The following is a 22733-nucleotide window of genomic DNA, read 5'->3' as shown; positions in this document are numbered from 1 at the left end:
TAAGGAATAACACGGAGGACATTGGCAGATAGAGAGAAGTGAGTTGGGGGGAATCGGAGTGGGAGGTGAACCATGAGAGCTGGCAGACTCTGAGAAACAAGCTGAGGGTTTTGGAGGGGAGTGAGGTGGGGGTTTGGGGGAGCCTGGTGGTGGGTATTAAGGAGGACACATATTTCATGGAGCACTGGGTGTGGTGCATAAACAATGCATCTTGGAACACTGAAAAAAACAAAACCAAGTTTAAAAAAAAAAAAAAAGCTCTCACAGAAATGACTGTTTTTCCATATACCCTCGTGGCTGCTCAGCCTATGAGGACCACAGGCTCTTCTTGGTCTTCCAGTTCACTTCTTCACACTGCTGGGCACATGCTTCTCATTCCCTGTCCCCTCCCTTCTATATTAAGGAAACTTTATCTCTACTGTTGTACAGATCAATTTGCTTTCCTAGGACTTTATCCTTATATGAATACTTAGGAGTAGCTTCCTTGAAAGAGTAGGGTTAGTTTTCTTTACCTGCAAATCTTTTTTTTTTTTTTAAGATTTTTAAACTTATTTGACACACACGAAGAGAGAGAGAGATCACAAGTAGGCAGAGAGGCAGACAGAGGGGGAAGGGGAAGCAGGCTCCCCACTGAGCAAAGAGCCCAATGTGGGGCTCAATCCCAGGACACTGAGATCATGACCTGAGCTGAAGGCAGAGGCTTAACCCAGTCAACCACCCAGGCACCCTACCTGCAACTTCTTAAGACACTAGTTTAATCTACATAGGTATATGCCTCTCAGTATCCATCTTGATTTCTTTTCTATTAATGCATAATGGACAATGTCCCATTAGTTCAGGTGTAGAACATGGGGATTTGACAACCCTGTAGGTTCTACTATGCTCACCACAAGTAACTACCATCTGGCACCATAATATGCTATGAAAATACCATTGGAGGAGTTCCCTGTATTCTTCCCACCCCATGGAAGCCTCTACTTCCCATTCCCACTTCCTCATGATGCCCATCATCCTTCTCCATTCCACACTGGTAACGATCAGGCTATTCCTTGTATTTGTGTGTCTCTTTATGCTTTTTTCATTGTGTCTTGCATTTGTGATAATGAGGTTTGACCCAGAAGTAATTATGCGATATGAACTAAGTCACAGATTCAAAGATAAATACCATACATATTCACTTATGTGTATAATCAAAACAATGTAAATGAACAAACAAGAAACAGACCTATGAACATCTATTTTGTTTTGAATAAAGTCCATGGATAATCTCAATAAATATAAAACTTCCAAGATGACACACATTCTATATTGTAACCCGTTGGTCTGTAACAATCTTCCAATACTGGCAGAAGACAGGCGGTTCCCAGGTCAAAGTCCAAGTGTCTTATGGCTCATGACACAGCAAACATCATAAAGCATCTTCATCACAGTAATTCCACCGGCCAGCTGCCCACCCCCAACGGGTATTGGGAGACGCTGCACATGCAGAGGGTTTGTGTTGGAGGCTCCGAGCATAAGAAACCCCAGTATCTTCAAGGAACACCTAGCGTATATGCCCGATCTTCAGCTATGAAAAGAAACATCTGTTTTCCAATACAATAAACTCATCTGTCCGCTACCCACGATCAAGATGCCATCACTATACTACCAAGTACGAGTGGAATGACAATTATAACTAAAACATCAATCAAGGAAACACCTGTGCAGATCATGAGGTCACCACATGACTTCAAGGAATAGTGGTAATACTATATAAGGCACATCTGTGATTCGGTGCAGATATCCACAGGAGTAACCAATACATTTTCCTTCATGATCTTTTGCTGCTCATCTGGGAGTGATATACAGTTACATGCAGGGTAGGTCACAAAGTCAATGTACTGGAAGGTTTGACTTTAAGATTTTCCAACCATCGGCCATAGGGCCAATTGCAAAGCTCTGGAAGATACCTAAGATGCACATGGTACCACCAAAGACACATCCCTGGCCACTCTGTAAACCTAACAATGAAGCGTGCATCCAACATCATGGCAGAAATCTTTCATCCAAAAGCTGTCAGTGTGGCTGGGACTCCATTACAGACAATGGCCAATGAGTTGCCTATGCTCCCCTGTTTCACAATAAAAGCTGTAGAACTGGGGCGCCTGGGTGGCTCAGTGGGTTAAGCCGCTGCCTTCGGCTCAGGTCATGATCTCAGGGTCCTGGGATCGAGCCCCACATTGGGCTCTCTGCTCAGCAGGGAGCCTGCTTCCTCCTCTCTCTCTGCCTGCCTCTCTGCCTACTTGTGATTTCTGTCAGATAAATAAATAAAATCTTAAAAAAAAAGAAAAGCTGTAGAACTTATCCTACCTCCAGTGAAGTAAAAAGAGACAATGGTACATCTATCACGTTGCCAGGATTGCAGGGACAGCCTGCAAGACAAAGATTATGGCATTTGCCCAGCTCCTGGAGGCATGTCTGCTGTGGGAATAGAGGAATAATCATTCGTCTGAGCACACAGGCCCATGGAAGATCGATGACACCACAAATGACATTGGGTGTGTGCGCCTGGGAGACTGAAAAACACCACTAGAGGAGGAAGACAGATAAATCAACGGAGAAGTCAGCATCTAAGATCTTGGTCGTGTGGATCCATATCAAGACACGACTTGTGTAGGGAAGCCTGGGTGGCTCAGTCAGTTAAGCTTCTGCCTAAAAACTGGATCCTGATGCAAGGTCCTGGGATAGAGCCCTGCCTGGGATTCCCTGCTCAGTGGGGAGTCTACTTGTCACTCTGCCTCTGGCCCTCCCCTGACCTTGTGTTCATTTTCTCTCTCTCACAAATAAATAAAGTCTGTAGAAAAACTGATCTGTGTAAGGAAATGAAAAGAAAACATAGTTCAGGGGCGCCTGGGTGGCTCAGTGGGTTAAAGCCTCTGTCTTCAGCTCAGCTCATGATCTCAAGGTCCTGGGATAAAGCCCTGCATTGGGCACTCTGCTCACTGCGGAGCCTGCTTCCCCTTCTCTCTCTGTCTGCCTCTCTGCCTATATGTGATCTCTGTCAAATAAATAAATAAAATCTTTGAAAAAAAAGAAAACATGGTTCAACTTTTTCAGAGGACATTTCATTTTGTTAGCCATGTAGGGAGAAAAAAAAATTAGGAAACCCCAGACACTAAAGAAACCACAGAGCACATTAGTTTATACTACATTTCTGACTCATAAACATAAGAACTCAATCTCTGGGGTACGGTATTAGAAAAAATTGCTAACAGCAAGAAAACAACAACAATAACACACCAACCATGAATGGTGAAATGAAGAAAAAGATTACAAAAAGAATTAAAAACATCTCTGTATCACGAGCTCAAAAGATAGAAATAGAATTAGAAAGGATACAAAGGACTCATTCTCATGATATATGGAGAACTACAAAGACCGAAGAAAAAAGCATAACAGAAAAAAATGAGGCCAAGAACTCACTAGACACTTTGAAAAAGAGATTGGCCAACAGTTAGTGCCCAACTCTGTAGTAATAGAGAGAAACCCCACCAGCAACAACGCAGATAAAAGTAGGACATGGTATGGCCATGTAGGAACCAGGAGCCAAACATCAGAATCACATAAGCTGCAAATATGGGGACAACGCAGAAGCCGACATTTGTCCTTTACCTAGAAATAAAAAACTGGATGATCAAATTTAAAGAAACAGAAGAAGAAACAACCCATGTAGTGATAAGCAATCAAATAAGCAGCATGGCAACATAAACATCTCACAGAACAATCATTAACATGAAAGGCATTTGTCACTGTTAGGGTTATGTTTCAGTATCAAAAAAATCATGATTTAAACATACTACCTCTTGGATATCAAGCATGTATATGTGCAAATTCATACCCACAAATACATGTATTTGGGGAAACAACTGTTTTTAGCCCAGGAGAGAGAAAACTGTTCCTCACAGAGGGAGGACCTCATGAAGATAGTGACAAAGTAGTTCCACCTTCGCTCAATGAGCAACTGTTCACGAGACACCAGTGCGTGATTCTCTTTTTTTTTTTTTAAATATTTTTTTAAAGATTTTTTATTTATTTATTTGACAGAGAGAGATCACAAGTAGACAGAGAGGCAGGCAGAGAGAGCAAGAGAGAGGGAAGCAGGCTCCCTGCTGAGCAGAGAGCCCGATGCGGGACTCGATCCCAGGACCCTGAGATCATGACCTGAGCCGAAGGCAGCGGCTTAACCCACTGAGCCACCCAGGCGCCCCGTGATTCTCAATACAAAAGCATAGGCTAATGCACCCTGGGACCCCAGAGACCAAGAAGGATACCCCTAGAAGGGTAACAGGAGCAATTTCACGTGGATCCCAGTGCGCCTTCCCCGGGCCAGCACAGTGCACCACTAAGAGGGACCAGAAGGAACTACAATGGCTGCACAAAGAAAATGACAGCCCAGAGTGGACATCCAGCATTCCCCAAAGGGCAAACCACTCTCTCCACAGTGAGAGCTCACCTCATGGGGATCCCTGGGGGTGTCTGTGGTGCTGGACCACTGGGGAACCTATAGACACGGAGAAGGTGGGCAGCGCTTACAGCAACCAGTGCTCAGATCTTAGAGTTGCCGGACCAGACAGTGCTCCAACTTGCAGTGACAGCGAATCAGAGATCCACGGGAATCTGCCCACTTTCAGAGAGGAGATGAACTTACCTGGCTAAGGAGATTTGTCAGCAGCTGTGACTAACTTGGGTGTCCAGCCAACACTTTGAACTAGAACATTCTCTGTTCTCTGTCTGGGTAGCTATGCAAGTTCTAAGTCACTTCCCGTGGCTGATCCCAGCCTCCAATCCTGCCCCATTGGAAGCCTGAACAGAGACCCTAGAAAACCTCAGAGCCTCTCTAACAGGCCTCCGGGGAGAAAACCAAGCCAGGAGCACGGACCGAGCATTGAGCATAACCTCTTACTCTGCATGAGCAGGAAGCCTCCTCAGTGAACCTGGGCAGCCTCAGAGCCAAGCCTATGGTCCTGCTGAGCAACAGAGAATGGCCTTCGGTCCCGCCACATGTTCAGCATCACCTCTGGCCCCGGCTGATCACGGAGTTCCCAGAATAGATTTTGGAGACACTCAGGAGTCCACACGTTTCCATGGACAGATGTCTAGCCCTCTGTGCTCATAGAGAATAAGTTTATATACAAAATGATCACACATGTTTTACAGTAGAAGCTGCTGAGGTCCATGGGATACCTCTAGAAGGAATGCCAAACAGTTGGCTACATTCAGATGATGGTGAATAAAACCACAATTTCAAAGGATTCCAGTGAAAATCGGCATCAGACAGATACTTCCAAGTTTCAAATGGACACAGGCTATTTCTTTTTACAAGGTTCAATATTCACATTCAGAGAAGATTCAGTATGAAACATGACTTGTGGGTTACTTTTTATCATCAGAAAGAAAATCCAAATATTCACTAGCGTCTGACACGATCCTCTGCACACTGCATACACTGTATGTCCCACGGTTACTGAATCTGCTCTTAATGTATTCAATGCTCTGGATTCTATGGGTTAGGGCTAATACCATTCTCCTTGTACTGAAAGAAATGATTTACTTTTTCATTTATTTATTTTGAAAGAAATGATGTAGATAAAGGAAGGTATAGTGAGCCCCTGCTGGTAGAATCAGGGTTTGAATCTGGCTGCCCTACATAACATGAGGCAAATGGGACAAAGGAGAAAGAGACCCTTCTAGAAGGTGACCTCAGTTTGGATTCTCTTTCCTCCTTGACACTCCATGGTTCATGCAGCCGTCCTCACACAGAACAGCTTTCATGAAAGGACACTTCAAAGTCAACATTCCAGCCCACACCACACATATATAGCCTGAGTGGTTTCCAGGTTGACTACTCAGAAGTAGACACAAAGGTCCGGCATCCAAGGAACAATACAGGAAAGGCCCAATACACAGGAGTCCACATTCACACCTGGAGACCCAAGACTACACACCTGAGTATCTCACTACATTACCCACACGCTACTACCTTCCCTCAAGAACCCAACTATGAATGTGTCCCCAGATACAGGTTCTCAATGTCTAGTCCCTAGACAGCCACCTGATACTAGGTAAGAAAGGAAAGGTGGGGGGCTGCACCCCAGAGCTACTGACATGGTAGTGTAAGGTTAGCCATAGGGATTCAAGACTTGTAAGCGCTCCCGGTGATTCTGACCCAGGCCAATCTGCACAACCTCTGCAGGAACTAAGTCACAGGTCAAGCTGAGTTATCCCCACAGAAGTCCCTCTCGGGGGCGCCTGCGTGGCTCGGTAGTTTAAGTCTCTTAAGTCTCTCCCTTTGGCACAAGTCATGATCTCAGGGTGCTGGGATCAGGCCCCACATCAGGCCCTCTGCTCAGCAGGGAACCTGCTTCCTCCTATCGCGTGCTCTCTCTCTCCCTGCTTCTCTGCCTACTTGTGATGTCTGTCAAATAAATAAATAATAAATAAGTAAATAAGTAAATAAATAAATAAATAAATGTCCCTCTCAGAAACCCTCTGTGCTTGAGGTCACATTAGTGTTGGGACACACACACACAAAGACAGACAGACAGACAGACAGACACACACACACACACACACACAAGATTCCTTTTCCTTCTGAAGATATAGGTACACACACATATGTATGTACACATGCTTCTTCCTAGTTAGTTCTCTGACTCCAAAATCTGTCTTTAGCTTAATATAACACATTGCAGGGCTGCCTGGGTGGCTCAGTGGGTTAAGCCTCTGCCTTTGGCTCAGGTCATGATCTCAGGGTCCTGGGATCAAGCCCTGCATCGGGCTCTCTGCTCAGCGGGGAGCCTGCTTCCCCCTTCTCTCTCTGCCTGCCTCTCTGCCTACTTGTGATCTCTGTCAAATAAATAAATAAAATCTTTAAAAATATATATATATAACACATTGCATTCTGTGCATATCAAAACCCTAAAACTCTGCTTGTGTTCTCTATGCTCACAGAACTGGAGAAACATACATGGTAAAATTTTATTGAGAGTCCCTGAGAATTCCCTGACTAGGCCATATCATTATATTTTTAGTGACTTTGTTCAATTAGCACTTGTTAGGTAGAAACCCTGGGCATTAGTTCAGTACAACAAAAAGAAACTAAGATTTACAAAAACCATTCATGACAATCCTTACCAAAATCTTAGCAATAAAAAAGAAATTTATATGTACTGAAATAGAGAAATATACTCAAAACCATTCTGTGAGGTCAGCAGTACCCTGATACCAAAGCAGTATAAAGAAAAGATAAAAGGCTGCTTTATCTCATGAATCTTCTGCTACTCTGGCTTTCTTTGGACACCCATCTACATGTAGTAATAGAGTCAAAAGAAAAAACGAATCACACTGAAAATAAATATCCCTCTCTAGAGATCCATCTGCCCCTGAATCCTTTCAGGTCTACTAACAAATAGAGTTAACCATTGAATAACATGCTTTTCATCAGTAACGGTCCACTTACAACAGACAAGTTTATCTTAATAAATCCAGTGCACCACAGTAAATGTCTTTGCACTATGACTGCCTTAATATTTTATTTCTCAAATTACTTCCTTTTTTAAAAATTTTTTTAAAAGATTTTATTTATTTATTCGACAGAGAGAGCTCACAAGTAGACAGAGAGGCAGGCAGAGAGAGAGAGAGAGAGGAGGGAGGCAGAATCCCTGCTGAGCAGAGAGCAGGGTGGGACTTGATCCCAGGACCCTGGGATCATGACCTGAAATGAAAGCAGAGGCTTTACCTACTGAGCCACCCAGGCGCCCCTCAAATTACTTCCTTATAAAACTATGGTATATACAGCAGACCACATACAAAGAATGGGAAGACTGATGACATGTTGTAATTAACCCATCAAACACCACAGATGAAAAGAGACTTTTGAAACAGCATGGCAAATGCACTTCACCTTGTGCAAGAGCTCTTAGAAGAGCAGCAGTGGGATCCCAGCAGTCCCAACAAGAATGGGGCTGGCATAATGCACTCAGGTACCGAAAGATCACCAGCAAGAATACTTTACCGGGCAAAACTCTTTTCCGCAGACGTAGAAATGAAGACATTCCCAGGTAAAGACCCCTCTATGTTTACCAGTAGACCTGTCCTACAAGAACCATTAAAGGAACACTCTCTAGATGAAATAAAAGGATTCTACCCAGTAACTGCAACCACACAAGAACACAAAGCTCTCCACTGAGCATAAATATGTAGACAATTACACAAACCTGTAGTGTTGTAATGAGATACCAGTCAAGTTTATTTCTGCTACAGAGTTTTTTTTTTTTTAAGTATTAAAATCACAAATGTAGGTCATAAAGTACACAACATAAAAGAATTTGTAGTATCAAAGTCGGGGGGGTGCAGGGGTAGAGACAGGAAGAAGAATTCCTTATGGAATTGACACTGAGTTTTAAACTGTTTTACAACAGTGTTGTTTTAAGGAATCTCTAAGGTAACCACAAGGAAAATACTCATAGAAGACACAAAAGGCAATGAGAAAGGTACCAAGGCATATCATGGGTATTCGTCTTACAATTACAGATAAAATATATCTTTCATATTTCATACCAAAACATGATACAATAGTATAGTTTGAAAATTACTTTGAATTCGAAACAGTCTTTCTCTCATGCAGAGAGAATAAAAATTCACCCACAAAAACACGGTGAAATGAATTCTATGTGGATGACAACTCACCTAGACATGGTACAACATTCACTGACCACTCACCAAGGAGATAAAAAGTAGGGGTCACACAGTATGTATGTGTGACATACAAACACAAGACAAAGACACACAAAATTTACCGGCAAAAAACATAAAGATCATTTTTTTTGAGTTATGCTCACAAGGTCTTGAAATACACTGAGCTGAAAATTCCCTTCCTGTAACAACACACACAGGTAAGACCGAATCCACACCTAACGAATATGGTGGAATGAGCCAGACACAAGAAACACATTATTAGGAAATTACCAAATTAGAGTAAGACAAAACTCAACCCAAGAAATTCTAAATAAAACATTGATGTATGACAGAAAAGGAAAACTTCCATAAAACCACAATTTAAAACTGTGTCCACGTACCCATGAAAAACAAGCTTTTGATTGGCATGTCTTCCTGAACTATAACATCATAAAGAATTCTCATTAAAATCAATTATAAAAAGCTGTAAATGAAAATTTTATGAACACTTAAAAAGCTTGAAAGAAATGTACTACGTTATTAATATATTTCCCCTCCTGCACAGAATATAACCCTATAATCCATTCTGTAAGACAGAGGAAACAAACAACCTCTTCATTTCTCAGTATATAAACACCATGGAAGTTGAAAAATATGCTGAGAGACACCTATATGAAATTAGTATTTGGGTTTAAATTCTGATACATTCTGAGGTAAGTAGAAGAAAAAGCTCATGGTTAATTTCCTAGAAATAACATCGCATTATTGAAAAAAAGGATTTTCCAAACATGGGGATTCAGGGTACCTGTGGGGCTCAATTATTTAAGCAGCTTCCTTCAGTTCAGGTCATGAGCTTAGGGTCCTGGATCCAGGGCTCCCTGCTCAGCAGGGACATTGCTTCTCCCTCTCCTTTTGCACTTTCCCTACTCATTTTTTCTCTCTCTCTGTCTCTCAAATAAAATTTTTATTGTCTAACTCACTACTTAAAAAGCACATGTGCGGGCGCCTGGGTGGCTCAGTGGGTTAAGCCGCTGCCTTCAGCTCAGGTCATGATCCCAGGTCCTGGGTTCGAGCCCCAAATCGGGCTTTCTGCTCAGCAGGAAGCCTGCTTCCTCCTCTCTCTTTCTGCCTGCCTCTCTGCCTACTTGTGATTTCTCTCTGTCAAATAAATAAATAAAATCTTAAAAAAAAAAAAAGCACATGTGCATGTTGTATCAGGACATTTGATGTACAAAATACACAGCTAAATCACATATAGAACTAATCAGAAAGTGAAAATACACATGACAAAGTCACGAGAAGTTCACAGAAGACAGAATCATGATGCAATTATTAACAAATGAGATAATAAATTAAACTTTATTAAAGGCTACAAGTCCAAGTACTAAATGTGCTAGTCCCCCAATAGCATTTGTTACGTAGGAATTCTAGGAAACAGAGAGACATTGCACTATTTGACCACTGAGGAACAGAACTCAAAGAGTGGAAATTTCTATAGGTTTAAAAAAAAAAAAAAAAGAAGAAGAAGAAAAGAAATAAGAAAAAAGTACACTTGAAGGGAAATAAAGCAGTATATTTTCTCATTTTAGAGAGGTGCTATGTTATCTGATGAAGTTACTAAATCTCTGCTTTGTTTAAGACTAATATTAAAGCCTCCAACATTAGAACGCCAAGGCAGAGAACATTAGAAATCTGTCTCCAGTGTTCTGGAAATTTCTGCACCAAACCCCACTGTGCATACATTGACTCTGACCTACTTGTCTCATGATGAACCAGAATTTACAAAGACTTTAGCCTAGTTGAAGAGCAGATGTCCCTCTGAGACAGACAGAGACATAAAACTGGGCATGTCTCCAACGGACATTCCTTCAAGGAGAGCTACTCGAACCACAGCTTAAGGTCTACCTTCCTCCTTAAGACTTGGACGTCCCCTCTGTCACCTGCCTCACCCATTCCCACCCACCTGGTTGGAAGCCTCCAGTCTCCTTTCTCTTCACATCCCAGAGCTGCTTCTCTTGCTCCAAAAACATGATCAGGTCTGGCTCTGACAGAAGGAGACCTGTTTATGAGGAAAAAGGAAAATGACCATTGCTGCCGATTCTAACTTCCCATGAGTCTTGTGTTCAGGAGAGTAGAGACGATATTAGACAATTTTAGAAAATGGATTCCCAAAGCTGTTGCCCAACATGTTCCCAAATGTTGCCCATTTAGAACACACTGGAGGCGTTTCCAATGTTCACATCCTGACCTCCACTTCCAAGTAGTAGACATGATAATAAGAAGGGGAAATTTCAGTCTCAGATGTAAGCAGCACCATTCTATGTCACTCAATGTGGAGAACTGCCACTCATCTTCACAAGCCATGATGTTACCTTGAGGAAGGAGAAGCTGAGGCTGAAAAGGAAACATCATGAAGATTTGTCTCTCCATCCACAAACCCCTACTTTTTTCCCTTTCTGCCTGGATCTGGAATCCAGTCATTCCAAGAGAAATCTCCCAAGAGGCAGTCTTCACAGGAAGGAACAAAACCCTGTGTGGGGCTTTGGAAACCTGGAAGGAGTCTTCCTCACCCAAGAAATGGAGATGTCCATAGTTCTCTAACATCACGTCCCTGTACAGTTGCCGCTGAGTGTGGGTCAGGCGTCCCCACTCCTCCTCGGAGAATTCTATGGCCACATCCCTGAAGGTCAGCAGTCCCTGTAACAAATACCACAGTCACCAAGTGACCATTGACAAACTGTGCCCCTAAGATGGTCCCTAAGATGAAGAGGAAGTTAGTGTCACCAGCTAGAACCAGACCTGACCTTTTCATCTCCATGATACGAGTGTGAAAGAAAACCTATGGGGCAGGAGGCGGCCTGGTTGAGAACTCTCACTCCTTTCACTCCCAGAAGTCAACTCTATCAACTACACAGAGGTGACAGCCCTCCTTGTCCAGTGCAAAGTGTTGGGATGTGGGAGAGGAGCCAATGGTCAAGAAATTCTAGACATGTTTCTGATGTGAAATACTGGGGATCTGGAGTGAATGATGGAGAAAGGATTGTTGAGATACCCGTGGTACAAACACTGTGGTCCTAACGCAAGGGGAGAGGAACGTGAGCAGTGACTGGTTCTATGCTTTCAGGTGGGGAGGGGGTGAGGGTTAGCAGGAGGCTCGAAGGAATTTGGAAGCAAGTTTCCAGGACCCTCAGGGACCCCCAGCTGGTGTTTTGATGAGGCCACTCACTGTTTAGTAACACTTTAGTCAGGAGACCCTCCAGATATCTATCAGTGGGCCACAAGCTTGAAGGATGATGGCCAAGCTACATTTAGGGAATAGAATTCAAGGAAGTTTCCAAAGCAATTTTCATCTGTTAAAGAGGAATTACAAGGTCCTGGAAGTCTACTGTCAAGCTAAGGCTGTTTTTTGCATCCAACAAAACATTAACCTTGAGGCAGTTGTGAGTTCCCTGAGGAATGTCCTACTCTGCCTTTCTCAGGTATTTATCAAGAGACTGGGAACTGAAGGAAATTTAATTTTATCCACACCTCTTTTGACTTTGTTCTCCTCCTCAGAAACTATAAGCAAGGGGGGAACCAGATAGTTCAATTGGTTAAGGGTCTGCCTTCAGCTCAGGTCATGATCCCAGACTCCTGGGATGGAACCCTCAGTTGGGCTCCCCACTCAGTGGGGAATCTGCTTCTCCTTCTTTCCCTGTCCTCACTCATGTGCTCTCTGTGTCTCACAACTGAGAAAATGTGTAAAAGAAAGAATGAAAGAAAGAACGAACCTACAAGCAAGCAAAACACAGAAGGAAGAAGTTTACACCTGAAATGAGATAGTTCCTGCATATTCTTCGGGATCCTATGTTCCTTACAAATGACAGGAGGGAAAATAGAAACATGACAGGGGAGGATCTGGCAGACAGCACAAGCCAATAAAAGAAGTTTACATCAGCTGAATAGAAGCAAATGTTATCAGCGCCTAATGCACATCAAAGGACACATCATCACTGGAATTTCCATTGGAGTGAAAACAGGATTTCAGAATATCAATCTGATTTTGGAAATACAGTAGATATACCTAAACAATTGAATCACTGTAAGATTTGCAGAGGCTGCTTTTAGGCAAGGAGGCTTGAGCAAAGGAGTGGAGGAAGGGCCCCAGTGTCCCCTTGGCTGAGTCCAGACAGGCACAGCAGGGGACCCACCTCAAAATTCCCAAGCGCCTAAGGAACCAATGGGCTTCTGACAACCAGGTACAGTGAGCAGAAAGGAGCAAGTTCCTGGTTCCCCAGAACTCCTCACCTTCCTTCCCCCATAAGCAACCCCCACACACTGCCCCTTGCAGACAAGCTCTCCTGTGCCCCCCTGCCTGCTGATCTCTTAGGTCTTTCAGGAAACTTCCACCGCCTTTGTCCTGCCTCAGGGGAATTCTGGCAGCGCTAAGGGACGGGCTTCCAGTCGATCAAGGACCGATGTCTGGGGACCCAAACGACTGACAGAGACACTACACTGAGATGGCACAGCATCCCTGTGCTAGTAATTCCTAGCTTACTCCTTTCTTTTCTTTTAATTTTTAAGATTTATTTTTATTTTCATCTTCTTTAAAGATTCTATTTATAGGGGCATCTGGGTGGCTCAGTCAGTGGGCATCAGCCTTCTGCTCAGGCCAAGACATAAGGTCCTGGGATCGACTCCTACATTGAGGCAGTGGGGGAGTGTCTTTACTCACCGGGGAGCCTTCTACCTCTGCCCATAACACACCCTATTGGTGCTCTCACTCTTTTTCTTACAAATAAATAAAATTTTTTACAAAAATTGTATTTATTTCAATGAGAGCAAGTGAGAGAGCAGAAGCAGGCAGAACAGGAGAAGGAGAGGGAGAAGCAGGATCCCTGCCCACCTGGGAGCCTAATGTGGGGCTGGACCCCAGGACCCTGAGATCATGACCTGAGCTGGAGGCAGAGGCTTAACCCACTGAGCCACCCAGGTGCCACAATAAATAAAATTTTGAAAAAAATTATTGTATTTATTTCAAAAGGAGCAAGAGAGAGACCACAAACAGGCAGTAAAGCAGAGGGAGAGGAAGAAGCAGGATCCCTGCCCACCTGGGAACCCGATGTGGGCCTGGATCTCAGGTCCCCGGGATCACAACCTGAGCTGGAGGCAGAAAGCAGACTCTTAACCAAGTGAACCACCCTCGGTCCCCAAGATTGACTTATATTTTAGAGGAGATGGGGAAGGGCAGGAGAGGAGTAAAAAGAAGGTCAAGGGGACTCCCCTCTGCCCCTCTGGGCACGGAGCTAGAAGCGGGGATACAAGACAAGGGTCCTGAGATCCCCACCTGAGCGGCAATCGACAGTCCAACCTTCATTGACTGAGCCCCCAGGCACCCTCCTCTAGTGGATTTTAAGTAGAATATCTCTTTCACATGCTAAAGATGTAGACACAAAAACACCCGTTTTTAGAATAAGAGCGTTCCAAGTTTTTCTGGACTCATATTCATCGAGTTTATGTCTGCATTTCCTTCCTCCCTGGCTGCACACAGCTGATCCAGAATCCAGATGAGCCCGAATGAGAAATGATTTCCCTCCCTGATATCCCAGGACCAGACCTCATCAGCCACAGGAATCTCGGACTCGACCCCTTCCCCTCCGGATCTGCCACCAACGGAATATTGTCACTCCTCGCAGGACTTTAATTCAAAGTGACAACACCTGATGCCCTATCGAAGCCAGGTTGGGGACAGGACAGAAGGCTCTGGGACATAGAGAAGCATTCTAAAGAGCTAACCCTGAGTATCACTTCTGACCAGATCTTAAAAACAGGTGAACGTGGAAGCGAGAAGCACCGGCACTGGAGGCATCCGCATCGCGAGGGTCTGTGGAGAAACAGAGGACACGGATCCACGGGGACACCAGGCTCACCTGAGAACCGGCCATTTCTGCCTTCCCCTCCACCTCTAGATTTCATCCTCACGAGGAATCTGGGGGGAAATCACAGCTGCATCAGGAGAAAACTCCCTGAAATCCAGCAACGGAACTCCTTCTCCTCACACCGCTCGCCCGCAGGCAGGACTCGGAGAAGCAGAAAAGGCCCAACTCCCCAGTCCTTTGTGTCAGGAGCAGCTCAGAAACTGTGAACTCCCATGAGGACACCCATCCCTGCATTTTCCTCACCTGCTTTGTGGGGAGGAAGGGGTCCCCTGCCACCGCCACCCACAAGTTCAGCGTCGACATCGGAACCCGCGGGATGCAGGAACCCGACCTTCCCAGACTCGTGGAGCAGAGACCCTGTCACCTCTCCAGAACCAAAGCCAAAAATCCACTCTCAGAAAACCACCGAAAGCCCTCGGGCTCCCCCCTGGCCTGGCTGAGAATCACCTGAGCCCTTAATTAACGCAACAGTGTTGTTTTCGGCCAAACCAACTGACAGAATCTGAGGGGGAGGCCCACAGATCCTTTCTGAAATTCCACAGGTGACCCTGCTGGGATGGAACTGGGGAGGTGACCAGGCCAAGCAGGGGAACCAAGGCTGGGGCTGTGAGCAGAGTTTGAGCCTGCCTTCTCCACCATCAGAGTTTCTGGAGACTGGTTCCTTCTCTCCCTTTCTGCTACACAGAGGGAGACAGCTTACACACGTATAAATGCAAATGTCTCTTTCTAAGTAAACAGAGGATTTCAGAGTTTTTCCTTTATCTTCCTTTGATTCAAAATAACCGATCGAAAATAATGTTCAGGCCAAGGAGACATATTTTCGGGTGACTAAATATTCCCCTTCAGTAGGTAAGTGTTTCTGTTCATAAGGACCTGCCACAGTCTTCCACACTGCATGTTCTTTTTACTTTCCCATCAGCGATATGAGAATTCTAACTCTCAGCATTCTCAGGAAAATTGGGTGTTTTGGCCTTTTTTCATCATTTTAGCCATTCCAGAAAACACTGTTTTTTCACTGTAAAATATGCAGTCTTCTTACAACAGCTGTCTTGGTGACTGAAATGAAAACCACTTGGAAGGCATCAGGTTGAACAAGATAAAAGCAATTAATGCTTCAGTGAGACTCCTTTTCCAAATAAGTAACCTTTCTCTTCTCCTCACTTCTCAGCCCTTTCTTTCAGCAACCTGGTTCTTAGAATATAAGTGAGGTTTGGTGTGTGAGGTGCAGAGCTGATGACCAAGAAAGGATTCTTCAGATATTTTTGGTGCCAAATGGTGGTTTATTGAAGCACAGGGACAGGACCTCAGGCAGAAAGCGCTGCTGCCCCAGGGCTGTGAGGAGTGGTTCATTATATACTTGCCAGTCGGGAGGGAGTCAGGGAGGGGGTCAGGGATGGTGTAAGTCTCTAAGGAGTTTTGGAACCGAGGTTTCCAGGACCTTGAGGAATTAGGTATTATTGGGGAAAAGGTTATTCATTATTGGTAATGAAACCTTTGTTGTGAGACCCTTTAGATGTCTGTCAGTGGGCCGTATGCTTGGGAATGATTGTCAACACGTATCTTGGAGCGTTTAGAGATAAAGTTTACAAGGAATAGTTACAGTAGACTTCCAGGATCCTGGTTGGGGGTAGGAGTCTGTCAGGCTAGGATTGCCCTTTGCCCTTAGCAAAGCCTGAAGGTGGAGTTTGTTGAGTCCCTAGAGGAGAGTCACTCTGCCTGTATCAAGGGCTTGTCAGTGGGTAAGGAAATTGAGTAATTTTTCTTCTGCTTTTGCTTCCCACCTCAATGAGACTCCATTTCCAAATAAGTAACCTTTCTCTTCCCCACAAACCTCTTCTCCTCGCTTCTCAGCCCTTTGATTCAGGAACCTGGTTTCACCCCGATGACATGATGAACATGGCTGGCAGCAGAGACACAATTCCTCTGAAAATGGGACATAATCCCATATTTTCCTACAACCCCCAGCCCTTTCCCCAGGTGGGCTGTAGGTTTGAAGGCCCGACCTGCTGAGGCCTCCTTGGCTGGCAAAGCAATGAAGCTCTGGCTGCCCTTGATCCCCAGCGCTGTCTGCATTTCTGTTCTGGGTGTGAAGCCTGGAGGTCAGTTCACACAACAGAATGAATGTGAGGAGGGGAAAATTTGTTTTTCCTGCGCTGTTCTCAATTCTTTGGTTGGTCTAAGACTTAAAATGATGTAAGACATTTTCAGTAGAGAAAACAATGAAGTTCTTAATTATGGGAACGAGAAAGACATGAGACTCAAAGACAGGTGTTTGAAGCTTCTGTGTCACAGTGACTTAAGAAGGAGGAGGTAGGATTTCGAATTTTCAAAGAGGGGATTATATTCAGAGAAAGGAAAGATGAAATATTTATCAAACAATGGTTTGTCCTCCAGGTAGGCAACTCTTCTTATTTTTCATTTCTTTCTTTCTTTTTTTTTTTTTTTTTGCAATTTTATTTTTTTCCCCAATGTTCCAACATTGTTAATGCACCACACCCAGTGCTCCATGCAATACGTGCCCTCCTTAATACCCACCACCAGGCTCACCCAACCCCCCACCTCCATTCCCTCTATAACCCTCAGTTTCTTTCTCAAAGTCAATAGTCTCTCATGCTTCATCTCCCCCTCTGAGTTCCCCCAATTCACTTCTTCTCTCCTTCTCCAAATGTCCTCCGTGTTATTCCTTATGCTCCACAAATAAATGAAACCGTACGATAATTGATTCTCTCTGCTTGACTTATTTCACTCAGCATAATCTCTTCCAGTCCTGTCCATGTTGCTACAAAAGTTGGGTATTCATCCTTTCTGATGGAGGCATAATACTCCATTGTATATATGGACCATATCTTCCTTATCCATTCATCTGTTGAAGGGCATCTTGGCGCTTGGCACTTTGGTGACTGTGGCCATTACTGCTATGGACATTGGGGTACAGATGGCCTTTCTTTTTACTACATCTATATCTTTGGGGTAAATACCCAGGAGTGCAATTGCAGAGTTTTAGGGTAGCTCTATTTTTAATTTCTCAAGGAATCTCCACACTGTTTTTCAATGTGGCTGCACCAACTTACATTCCACCAACAGTGTAAGAGGGTCCCCCTTTCTCCACATCGTCTCCAACACTTGGTGTTTCCTGTCTTGTTAATTTTGGCCATTCTAACTGGGGTAAGGTGGTATCTCGATGTGGTTTTGATTTGAATCTCCCTGTTAGCTAATGATGTTGAACATTTTTTCATGTGTTTGTTATAGGTAGGCAACTGCTTGTGATATAAACTGTTAATCTCTGGTATCCATGTAGGAAAGAACATTAGGGTTTGATACCCATGGCAAGGAAAGAATTCTCGAGATGTCTATGGTGCAAAAGGTGATTTTATGAAAGCATGGGGACAGGACCCAGGGGAAGAAAGACCGCACTCTGTCATGATGCGTGGCCCACTATATACTTTCAAGTTGGAGGGGGTTTGGGATAGCACAAGTATCTAAGGAATTTTAGAAGAAAGGTATCCAGGACCTTGCGGGGGCTATCCGTTCTTGGGAAAAGGTCATTTATTGCCAACCAAAAATCCTTAGTCAGGGAACCCTTCTGATGTCTATCAGTGGGCCATCTGCTTGGAGGATGATTACCACTAGGCAGCTAGGGGGTTTGAGAGAAAAGGGAAGTTCCTGAAGGACATGTTTTATGTTACAGTAGACTTACAGGATCCTGGTGGGGGTTGGGGAGTTCAGGTCAGGATTGTCTTTTCCCATTAGCAACCTATTAACATCATGGCAGTTGAGTCCCTGGAGGAATGTCACTCTACCTGTTTCAAGGATATGTCAATGACTGTAGGTATAAGGATATTAGTATTTTTTCTTCTGCCTTTGTTTCCCACATCATGATCAGTTCTCTTCCTAATAAAGGTCCTCCATCTAATTGATTCTTGAACACACACACACACACACAAACACATACACACACATATAACTCGGCATCATAGCAGAAGGCAATAATGCCATTTGTATCCCTGGACAAACCTTGAAGACAGATTTCTAACTTTTTTTTCTTTTTTTTAAAGATTTTATTTATCTATTTGACACACAGAGTTCACAAGTAGGCCAAGAGGCAGGCAGGGAGAGGAAGGGAAGCAGTTTCCCTGCTGGGCAGAGAGCCCAATGCAGAGCTGGATCCCAGATCCCTGGGGTCATGACCTGAGTTAAAGGCAGAGGCTTAACCCACTGAGCCACCCAGGCGCCCTCAAAATAACATATTTAAGCAAAACATATTTGAGTATGGTTGACCCATCACTAAGATATTTGGTAGTAAAATCATGCCAAATACAACATTTGAAATTATATCTCAGCAAGAACGTTTCAGCAAACACTATGATCAGCAGTCAACACTGAGAGCTTTTTCATGAAAGTGAGTCTGGGACTAGGGGCCCAGTCCGGGCTCTCCCCGTTCACCACACACAGGATGCCTGAGCGGGGACCCAGAGAAACAGGTAAAGGCGGAAACAAGACAAGGGAAGTAGGACGCTAGAACTGTTATTATTCATGGACGACGTGATTACATACCCGAAACAGCAGAGATTGTATTTCAAGTGTTAGACTAACAAGAGAATTGAGAATGTCAGGGAGGGAGAACTTCCCCTGCCCTGTGGTCCATCTCACTGGCCTTAGAATCAAATAGACATGAGACAGGTGTATGTCCGTGGAACCCAGACAGATATGCAAGTCCAAAGACAACAAGGCACCACGAAGCTTACCTGAGCTAAGGACAGGGGCAGGGAAGAAGACTCCTTGGCAAGGTGAAAAGAGAAGCTTGGAAAACAAGATTGTTCCATCAGGCAGACGAGGGGCCTTAGTTAACACTTGTCTTCCTGCTGCAGGCTCACCTTTCCGATGTGCATTAGGCAGTTACGTGGGAAGCAGAGGGCCTTTCCTGCATCTGCTGGGTTTTTATTTTTTTTTTATTTTTTAATTTTTTTCTAGGGATTCCATTTATCCACTTGACAGAGAGAGAGACAGATCATAAGTAGGCAGAGAGACAGGCAGAGAGAGGGGGAAGCAGGCTCCCTGCTGAGCAGAGAGCCTGATGCGGGGCTTGATCCCAGGACCCTGAGATCATGACCTGAGCCGAAGGCAGAGGCTCAACCCACTGAGCCACCCAGGCGCCCCATGCTGGGTTTTTATTACTTTTAGCTCAAAATAACCTTTATGTGCCACTTTTTGGAGCAGCATGCCTTGGGTCCCTACAAGAACGCAAAGCAAACCCTTAACACAGTGACATCAGCTTTCTTCTTTACTAGCAGTAATTAAAAAATAATGCAAACAAAAATCGAACGGGTTGCATTTCCTATCAGCAAATACACTGTGATCTTTCTTATGAGGCATTTCTAGATTTGCACAAAGGAGAACATAACATTAAACATATCAGGTGGTCTGGTTAAATTAGTTTTTGACTTAATAGAGGAGATCATCAATATCCTTCTATTATGAGTTGAACTGTGCTTTTTCTCAGAGAAGATATTGTGAAGTCCTAACCCACCCTTCCTTGTCCCCCAACTTCCTCAGTGTGATCTTACTGGAAGTGGGGTCATCGCTGATAATGAGTTAAGATGAGGTTATCCTGGGGTACAACAGGCCTCTAATTCAATATGACAGGTGTCCCTATACAAAGAGATGCATCTTGTGAAGATGAAGGGTTGGAGTGATGCACCACAAGCCAGGGAAAGTCAAACACTGCTCACCAAGACCAGAAGCTAGAAGAGCCAAGGAAAGATTTTTTCCCCGACAGGCTTCAGAGGGAACAGGGTTTTACAGACACCTTCCACTCTCAGGACTAGGAATCAATATATTCGTTTTTGTTTTATTTTGGCTTCTTTTTCTTTCTTTCTTTCTTTCTTTTTTTTTTTTAACATTTCTGTTTTAGACCACCCTATTTGTGGTACTTTTTTTTTTTTTTAAAGATTTTATTTATTTGCAAGAGAGAGAGAGAAAGCACACAGGCAGGCTCCCTACTGAGCACGAGCCTCTTGCGGGACTCGATCCCAGGACCATGAGATCATGACCTGAGTTGAAGGCAGACACTTAACAACTGAGGCACCCAGGCATCCTTATTTGTGGTACTTTCTTAAAGGAGCCCTAGGACTCCCATATGTTTAGCAAATACACAATGAAATAGTGTAAAATTATGTACCAGATACTAAGAGTCATTTCAATATATAATTATTATAAAACCCTTGAGACCTCATCTGTAATACAATTTAAAGGAAAAACACTGGAAATTTTTAAAAAATAATAAATTTGGAATCGAATCTAAATGCAACTTGAGGATACAAAGATAGGAGAAACAAAAGAAAACAAAAGAAAGCAAACCCCAAAACAAACAAACAACAAAACAAAAACAAAATAAAACAAAAACAAAAAACAAAAAAACCCCCAAAACCCTTGTATGGGGAATACTCTTCCCAGTGGGGCACTGGGGCTGTACACATGCCACTAAAAGAGGCCTTCGAGTGCCTCCATTTTGACCTCAAACTTTCTGGGTTCTTCTTCCCAGCTCGAGTCTCAGCTCACATGGAAGATCCTGAGAGCAAATCATCCTGAGGGAAACTGAAACCACGCCCTCAAGCACTTAAGAATGGCCCAGAGCCAGCCAGTCCCCACCAATGATTGATTCACAGATGCCATCGGTTTGACTTCCACTGCCTACCTGCACTACTACTCATCCACCCACCTTTGCCCTACATTTTCCTTAGAAACCTGGGAGTATTTTCAATACTTTGGAGAACAGTCTTTGAGAGGCTACTCTGCTGTCTTCCCACTGTCCGCCTCCCCAAAGCAAATCCCTTTTTCCTTTCACCACCACTGGTTTCTCTGCCTTTGAGTTTTGTCAGCGGGAATGGCAGAACCTGGTCTGTTTGGGACTCCAAAAGATGCAGATCCCAGCCCACCACTGTGATGTGGGAAACAGAGGCAGAAGAGAAATTATTAAATGCCCTTACTGTCTACAGCCCAATGACAAGTCCTTCAAACAGGCAGAGTGACCTTCCTCTAGGAACTCAGCTGCTTTGATGCTAATTCTTTGCTAAGGGCAAAAGGCAATCCTAGCCCAACCCCCTGGATCCTGCACATCTCCTTTAACATGTAAAAACTCCTTTAGAATTTTCCTGTAGTTCTAACGTACACCCCCCCCGCCCCCATCCCCCACCAAGATATGTGTTGGCAATCATCCTCCAAGCATATGACCCACTAATATACACCAGAAGGGTCTCATGACCAAGGTTTTATTAGAGGTAATAAATGACCTTCCCTTAACAGCTAGCCCCCTCAAGATCCCGGAAACCTTGTTTCCGAAATTCCTTAGAGACTTACGCTGTCCCTAATCCCCTCCCAACTTGAAAGTATATAATGGGCCACCGCTCATGACCCCAGTGCAGCTCTTTCTGCCCAAGGGTCCTGTCCTGGTGCTGTAATAAAACCACCTTTTCGCACTAAGACGTCTCAAGAATTCTTTCGTGGCCGTCACTTCAGGCCCTAACATCTTTCTTACATCAAGCGGCTGTTGCAGAGCTGCCCCCGAACCACAGCACGACTAGCACATCCCCCGCATGGGATGAGCCTGGGGACGGAACAAACACGACTTGTCACGGGACACGAGCCTGTCACCTTCTGCAGGGGTAGCAACAGTGAGCAGAGCCCAGGCGAAAGGGGCCCTTCACGATGCTGTGGGGGTGACGCCTCAAGACAGGGTGAGGTGCGCAGAAGCCCAGCATCAGGGAGGACACCGGGCAGGGGACGCCCCCGCGAGGGGCATCGGGCCACTAGTGGGGACTTTCACACGGCACCGGGTGCGTGAGGAAGGTGAGCCAAGGGTACCAAGCAGAGAAACGAAGAGGCAGGTGGTGTCCCCACGCCAGAGCTGGAGAGGGAGCAGGGATGGCCTCCCAGGGATTTTACCGGCAACCGATGCGAAACCCAGCCCTGGGATCGGGTCGCAGCGACGTCCGGGCTCATCACCGGAGGACACAGGGGCCTTTAGCATCCCACCACCCCCGCACCCACGTATGGACCTTGGCCGACTGAGGGCCGCCGCGCTACAGCCTGAAGCGGAAGCAA

General features: G+C 44.6%; 5 protein-coding genes across 5 annotated transcripts in view; 2 read left to right on the top strand and 3 right to left on the bottom strand.

Annotated features, from left to right (window-relative positions):
• The window catches only part of LOC125088920 (zinc finger protein 420-like), an 18301-nt gene extending 9028 nt beyond the window's left edge, over positions 1 to 9273 (bottom strand). The window contains exon 1 of the mRNA XM_047710548.1: positions 9005 to 9273. The gene's annotated coding sequence lies outside the window, so the exon portion shown is untranslated. The remainder of the gene's footprint in view (positions 1 to 9004) is intronic.
• LOC125088868 (zinc finger protein 665-like) overlaps positions 1 to 22733 on the top strand; it is a 577134-nt gene that overhangs the window by 104354 nt on the left and 450047 nt on the right.
• The window catches only part of LOC125088914 (KRAB domain-containing protein 5-like), a 664001-nt gene that overhangs the window by 285786 nt on the left and 355482 nt on the right, over positions 1 to 22733 (bottom strand). The window lies entirely within an intron of this gene.
• Positions 1 to 22733, top strand: part of LOC125088867 (zinc finger protein 665-like) — a 175536-nt gene that overhangs the window by 101123 nt on the left and 51680 nt on the right. The gene's annotated exons all lie outside the window — the stretch shown is intronic.
• Positions 8629 to 22733, bottom strand: LOC125088912 (KRAB domain-containing protein 5-like). Its single transcript, XM_047710539.1, has 4 exons — positions 22575 to 22733; positions 11286 to 11412; positions 10679 to 10774; positions 8629 to 9042 (listed from the first exon to the last, which is right to left on the bottom strand). Exons 1-4 carry the CDS (start codon positions 22629 to 22631, stop codon positions 9011 to 9013), a joined length of 312 nt encoding a protein of 103 aa, XP_047566495.1. The 5' UTR covers positions 22632 to 22733; the 3' UTR covers positions 8629 to 9010.

This window comes from Lutra lutra, chromosome 17 (genome assembly GCF_902655055.1).
Source record: "Lutra lutra chromosome 17, mLutLut1.2, whole genome shotgun sequence".
Lineage (NCBI taxonomy): Eukaryota > Metazoa > Chordata > Mammalia > Carnivora > Mustelidae > Lutra > Lutra lutra.
This window is presented reverse-complemented; position numbering and strand designations above follow the sequence as displayed.

Bases quoted from the DNA above. Each gene is read 5' to 3' on its own strand.
- LOC125088912 (XM_047710539.1), bottom strand. From the start codon at position 22,631: ATGAGCCCGGACGTCGCTGCGACCCGATCCCAGGGCTGGGTTTCGCAT. The intron at 10,775-11,285 runs GTGAGGAAGACT...CCTCATAAACAG, and splicing joins TGGACATCTCCATTTCTTGG to GTCTCCTTCTGTCAGAGCCA. The intron at 9,043-10,678 runs GTGGGTGGGAAT...TGTTTTATTTAG, and splicing joins GACTGGAGGCTTCCAACCAG to AATTTCTTGGGTTGAGTTTT.